The 7,236-nt window shown below is 40.7% G+C and overlaps 1 protein-coding gene across 1 annotated transcript in view; it reads right to left on the bottom strand.

Annotated features, from left to right (window-relative positions):
- Positions 1-6,778: 6,778 nt before the first annotated feature.
- The window catches only part of dlgap2a (discs, large (Drosophila) homolog-associated protein 2a), a 404,743-nt gene continuing 404,285 nt past the window's right edge, over positions 6,779-7,236 (bottom strand). The window contains exon 19 of the mRNA XM_036593314.1: positions 6,779-6,979. Coding sequence (XP_036449207.1) covers positions 6,779-6,979 — 201 coding nt within the window. The remainder of the gene's footprint in view (positions 6,980-7,236) is intronic.

Below are 7,236 nucleotides of genomic sequence, written 5' to 3'. Positions count from 1 at the left end.
TTTTTTAAATTTATTAATCTTCTTCGTTAGTTGTCTTTTTTCTTTTTCGGCATCGTTTCACGTTCCGAGAACCGAACAACTGAACTCTCAGCCTTGACTCCACTGGATGGTGATATAAATAAAGAAAAACATAAAGCAGTTTCAGTTGAAATGGAGGTGGTTCTGAAAAAGACAGGCTAAAATATCAGGGCCCACGGCTTTTAGCACTGGGATTTAAATGCACCTTGTTTAATAGCAGGTATAAATGATCTTAGGTGGGAAGGAATATGGGCTAATCTTAAGAGATACATTGAATGGAGTCATAATACACACCGATTGCTTGTCTAAACAACACGTCCACCCTAACGTTGCTAATATTAGCATTATCGCGCTAGTACTACAATTCTACATTGAATTTATGGCTCTGTGTTAATGGCAAGAGTACACTATTTAATATGATTGTAACTTTGCAAATCATTTCCATGACTTTCTCTCGTCCATTTGTGCAAACCTCGGCTGCCGGCTACAGAGTCTTGACTGAGAAATAGAACTGAATGTAACAGCCAAGAGATAAGCCGCCTCTGTTGTTGGAGAACAGTGGCGCATTGTCCTTTTACGACAAGAACTGCGTAGCACTGTACAGCTCCACCACCGGGAACATTTGACAGATGTGCGATTGCAACATGGAAAATATTTCCTTTAAGAAATACAGAGCATTAGTGACTATAGGCAAAGTCCAATGTCCACTAAGAAGACTCCTCACACCTAGTCCTGCCTACTTTTTAGTCCAGAACTAGGCATGATATGCAGTCAGGCAACCAATCATAGGGGTCAAGACATTACTCAGCACTTTTTAATGCACTATAAACTTTAAAAGGGCCATATTCAGCATTTTTCTTTCATTTATTTGTCCACAATACTTTATCTAGTTGAATTAAATAGGCTGTTTTTTTGTTACTGTCCCTTTAAGAATGGAAAAAAAAATCTTTGTTCTGATTTGCTACCTTGTTCCGAAAGTGGTGCAGGACGAAATGTGGAATAAACTGATAAGTCGACTACGATCCTTAGGAACATCAGTCGACTTTTGGAGGTGTGGAAACTTTAGAAGGCCAAAATGATCCATTTGCTTCCTCACAGCCAATGTATTATACATCTTGTGGTGTGTTCGACTAAAGCAGGCCTGTCAAACTGGGGACCTTCCAGGCCAAAGTACTATGGAGATTAGCATTTACCCTCATCTAACGCTCTGACTTCAGTCCATTAAGGCCTTGCTAATTAGCTGATGAGCTGAATCAGGTGTGTTTAAAGAGACAGTGTATCTTGGAAAGTGAAATGATCTTAAATATGCTTGTTATATCTAATATTGTTCATGTTGAGATTTTTGTAAGCTTATTCTAAGATTATTTAACTCATTTCTAGACATTTGTTATGTGTTTTGAGTAATTTCATTGCGTAAAATCTCACTATATTGGCAGATAATTTTTCTTATTTCAAGAAACGTGCTTGAAACAAGCCAAATTATGCGATAATTTTACTTGATGAAATTAAACAAGTAAAAAAAATCTAGAAATAAGTTTAATAATCTTACATTGTTCATAAAACCATCTCTGAATGAGAAATATTAGATAATTAAACTAGATTTAAGATGAATTCTCTTGTTTAGATATCATTTTTTGCAGGGTTGTCGCTAACCAGAATCACTTTCCTGGAGGTGCATATGTTTTTCCACTCTTTGTAGCTCAAACACATGGAGTTAAGTTGTAATAATAACTGTGCTATAGACTGTCTGCAGCAACAACACTCCAAATCACTTCTTTTTAAATGGGTGGCTAAATTACTGTGTGCTGAACTGGCAGCCTTATATAATTCTGACATTACAACCAAGATAAAATCAAAATATCTTAGTTTTCATACATAAACCATGTGGACATTTTCAACTTTAACAGAGTTAACATTGTAATAACATTGTAATAAGCTTTTAGTTCAAACAGACAGAGTTGGGTTTCCATAATATGGCCCCTTTAAAGTTAGCTGAATGCAAGGTTTGGTGCACTCAAGGGAGGCTGTCAGGACAATTTAAGCCTACTCCTGGAGTAAATTACCTTGAAGAAGGTGATATGCCATTAAAAGTCCTTTCAAAGTCTAGAACTGGGCCTAATTGGTGTCTAGACTGGGGGGGGTGGGGGTGGGGGGGGTCTTATAGCATTTGGCACATTTTCCCTGTGCATTGGCCTCCTAGCCTGGTCCACATACTGAAAAAACTGTATGTTTTTGAGAGCGGAAACCAATTATGGGACTGAGAGAACCCCAAGAGAAATCCGATGATGCACTACACACTTATCTTCATAAACACTTCCTACATCGCCACAACAATATTACAGGCTACGTTTGCAAAAGCTTCACTTTTTTTTTAAATAATGAGAACTTGAATGAATAAAAGAGCCCAAATTTAGCACAAAAAAACACGTTAATGAGTAACACCAACCACCCATTATTTCTGGTATTTTACACGTCGTAGATTCCAGTGCAAATTCAGCAATCGTGTATAGTATTATATGCTTTGTAGACAACCAATTGAGTAGATAGAACTCTATGTGAAATTGGGTCAACAGTTCAAAGTCCACCCATGCCTATGGCCAGGGAAACTGACTACTATGACATTAATACTAAATGCATGGTGTGACCACCTCATGCACCAGAAATGTAAGGCATCAATTTCCCATCCAGGACAGTTAGTAATAACAACCATATGTTTTCATCTGAAAGGTTTTACGCAAAAGAAAACGTGGATATAAAAATGCCATGTGAACGACCTCAGGAACATCTTTTCAGACTCTCACCATTTAACCGCTAAGTAAAGGCAACAATAACAATGGCAAACCTTTCTGTTACTTTCTGTTAAAATTCATGGTTGAAACTGGTTGTTTTTTCGCTAAAATGGTGGTGCTGTGCTCTAAAAAGCACTCTGGCCCAAGAGGCTTTTGGGCCAAGACGGAACAAGTTGAAGAACTTGTAGCTTCGCATCGAAAAAGATCATATTTGCTTAGCTACTAGTTGTTCTTTAACATGTTAGCAACTGTTTGAACCGTTTGCAAATCTGTCAGCAGTGCAACCCGCTAAGACTCTCTCTCTTTGGTCACTATTTGGACACTGGAACAAAATCTTTGGACCGCTTTACCCACATGTTCAAATAGTGCGCTAGGGCAAAGCTAACGAATGCTTTGCTAAGCATAACTTCCACAATTAGTGGTTGTGGAGGTCGTAGCGCATTAGCGGTCACCTGGATTACCCTGAAGATCTGTGAAATGAGCCAGTTCAGGGGGCAGTGGCTGATGTAACAACCTAATGTAAAACTAATGAGGTTAAAAATACAATGAGCGCTAGCAGCTGGAAAAACTGAAGCCTTCTAGCTAGCAGTCCCTTTGGCGCAAATCAGAATCTATTTTGTGGAAAAAAAAGTCAGAGGACACTTAGGGTCACCTAGGGTGACATTCAGAGCAGCACAACGAGCCCACATTCACCCTAGAGACCACCTCTCAGGAGACAGGGCTGTGAACCTGTCAACGGTGCGACCCACTGAGACCAGGAAAAATAGGATGTGCAATGTTGTGGGCACTCACTCAAAGGTGACTGCCGCTGTTTTTATAAATCTGTATCTCAATAAGACAGGTAAAGAGCATAAAGACCAGAAAAGAAAAAAAAGTCCTGCAGACATGCAGAAGGAGGAGTGCAGGACAAGAGGCCAAGCTTCTTTCTTTGGACCCAAGTTTCTAATGGAGTTAGCAGCACCATAAGTGGGTGGTTTTATGAAACCATTCCTCAGAGAAACCGAACCACCTCCTACAAAAGACACCATGATTGCAGGATGTTGTTTATAGCAGTATTAACCTCTCACCTCTACAGAAATTCAATGGCGGAAGGTCATTTGCTAGCGCTGACCGCTAGCCCAATGCAACAAAAAGGAGCTGCGCAAAGACAAAGCCAGACGAGACGCCTGTCTGTCCAGTGACGCCCTCGACATCCACTTGGATCGCTAGATATCCCCCACCGCCTCCATTTCTGCAGGGGCCCGAATGACACATCATGTCTCATCACCATCTGCCACAGAGGAAAAGCTCAGAAAACACAGTCGTGCTACGAAAGGTCAGGGAGAGCTTCAAAACCTCCCCGGATCCACTTTTTGATACTGCCTTGTTCACTGAGAGACAAAATATGTAAAATATGGCAAAAAATCATGGCCATTCAGATGCACACGGGAGAATTTAAGACGTCTGAGCCGATGGTCAGTCCTCCCACCCTAACAACAAACATAATAGACAGCCATTCGTTCATGGCCTTGAGTTGGAAAGTGGACCAAACTCCTACAAGCTTCGTGATAGGCCAAATACAAGTTGGATCACTCACTGTTTTCTTTCAGACTTGTTTACGCACTGTATCTGCGCTTAGATTCCAGGTTAAATGTTCCTTTCAGGTTCTCCTTGCTTAATTAACCTGGGTTGATTTAGAGTCTGTCAGCATCATTTGCTAAAAATAATGGCATCAGCTTTTTTTAAACAAGGTCTAAATCAGATTTGACTGGCCGTTCAGACTTCGAGGACCCTCCTGCCTGAAGAAAGACGAGGGTGGGGTGGTCATGTAGAAAGAAAAATGGCGGAAAAAACTCAAATCGCAACCCACACGCAACCTTGCAATTCAACTGCAACAATACTCTTTTTTTTGTGAACGTCAATAAATACATTTCCCTTGGAAATACATACAGGAGTATATTTAGAAGAAGAAAGTGCAAAAATGCATTTTTTTTGTAACCTATACATTGTTGATTTTAAAGTTCTACGCAAAACTGTCCAAAAAGCTCTCCTTATGAAATGGGATATAAACCAGTTGGATGGAATGGAGTATGAAAGTGTAAAAAAGAAAACAAGCACTATACTTATATGTGGTTCAAGCGCAACGATGCTTGATTTCTGTCGGTAAGGTGATGATGTTGTTCGGCTTGTACCACTAACTCTTGACATATTTTCCATCAGAGTAGAGCTTTTGTCTACCTGAGTGATCTGATATGGGATTTCCCATTTTTATTGTTATTATTTGTGGATTTTCTATAAATGTTCAAAGGACTCATTAGACTGCCCATTTTTTGACCTATATAGCTACAGTCTAACATGCACGTTTTGAGGTATTTGAAGCATTGGCACTTTCACAATTGTTCACAGGATAGTTAGATAATGGACTCGTAGAGGCAGAGACAGAAAAATGGAGAGAGAGTGGGATGGGGGGGTGGAGCTACAAGGGCTCCGAAATTTTCGGAAAATAAAAAAATGGCGCTATTACTTTCGGGAACCCCCTTTAAAACGACAAGAACAAAAAACAGCTGAACGTCTCCTGTGACCTGGTGCTGGTTTCAGATCCCAGTGTTCGTAATAGCACTTATAATGAGAAAGCACCACTTTTCAGACTGGGGACCCCCTCAGTGTCAAATCCCGTGAACAGTGCAGCCAAATTTATTTCTATAATATCTACGTCAAGAACTACGAAACGCTAGTTTAGTGGGCTGTCAGGCTAAACTGATAGCAGTTTTAATGATGGAGCTTATCAGCTTACCTCAACATGCCTAAAACGTGCTCCACTACGACTTTGCTTCTCTACAGTGGCCTTGAATTTGAATTCATCAAGATGTTAACGCTTGAATTTGACATTTAACACAGGATTGTGTTCAGTGTGACTTACGCTTGATGACTTACGCTACAGGCCGAAAGTGTGAAAGCAAGCAGAGATGATTTTCCAATAAAGACACAAAAACAGACACATGTTTGTTGACACCTAGTTGAACCAGAGATGCTCTGGAAGATTTTTTTCGGTTTCCAAAATTTTTCATCATTCACTTAGGCTGGCTTTACTTGATGAAGCTTTCTTGCAACTTAAATTGCTTGAAACCTACAGGAAACAAAATTGCACTTGAGTTGCACGACGCTTTTGTGCAATTTTGTTTCCTGTAGGTTGCAGTCGCAGCAGTTTCCTCAGCCGCAACAGTTGCAAGCGTCTCAACTTCAGTTTCATGAAACAGCCAAAATCTGCTGTTAAATACAAGGTGCCAATTTAGCTAACTAGTAAAGTAATGCAGACAAACAGAATATGAAGTAGGTTGATTTGAAATGTAAATGCATTCATTGACACATCATGGATCTCATAAAAGCAACTCGAGTGCAAGAAATTGCAACGAACTTCTACGACTGAACTTTGGAGGTCCTCACAACAAGTATGGAAAAATATCCAATGGAGCTGCAGTAAAACTGAAGAATTAGCAGGAACAAATCAAAAAGCATCAGCCAGCTAGATAAAAATAGTCAGCTGAGCACTAAACATTCAATGAAACTGCTTCATAGTGTGTAATAAATGCATCACTGTCTGTTATCTCTAGAAAATACCAACATTTTCATGGTTAATTTTACGTTAAGTAAGTGCTGCTTCCAAACTTTCGGCCTGTAGCGTAAAAGCCTCAGATTCTTTTGGCTCCTGTTAATAATTGTTATAAATACTTTATTATTTCATGAATACAGCCTTATGAGTGGTGTTGGTTCCATTTGTTTAGATGTTTTGTCCTCGTGGTCAGCTCTCGTTTGTTACAGATCAGGCGCAGACCCCCTCGTGTTGCCTAGCTGGGGATTAGAAAATGCGCTATTGGCGCTGTCTGAAGATGACGATGCCGCGGCTGATGAAGGTGAAGTGGGCGGAGCTTGTGTGATGAAGGCGTGGAGATGAAGGCCCTCCTGCTCCGAGTGTCTCTTTCTCTTTCTCTCTCTCACAGTCTCGTCTGGGCCTCGGGGATGTAGATCTCGATGCTGTCCGCTCGCTCCGTGGCCGAGTTCTGGCGGAATGAAGCCGCTCGCTTTGCGGCCATCAGCCGCCGCCGCGCTTCCTGCCTCTGCCGGTCAGGCAGGTCCAGAGACTTCTCCCGCGTCACACTCTTACGTAGTGTCTTCTTTGGTACGGGGGGCGGGAGCTGAGACAAAACACAAAAACACCGTCACTGTCAGCCAAATACTATGGTTATACTACACTCATTCCTATAGTTACTCTATACCTTTTTCCATGATTCCATGGTACATACATTTCTATGGTTACTCTACATCTATTTACATGGTTACGCTGCACTCATTTCTATGGTTACTCTACACCTTTTTCCATGGTTATGCTACACTCATTTCTATGGGTACTCTACACCTATTTCCATGGTTACACTACACTCATTTCTATGGT

Source organism: Colossoma macropomum, unplaced genomic scaffold, assembly GCF_904425465.1.
Source record: "Colossoma macropomum unplaced genomic scaffold, Colossoma_macropomum, whole genome shotgun sequence".
Lineage (NCBI taxonomy): Eukaryota > Metazoa > Chordata > Actinopteri > Characiformes > Serrasalmidae > Colossoma > Colossoma macropomum.
This window is presented reverse-complemented; position numbering and strand designations above follow the sequence as displayed.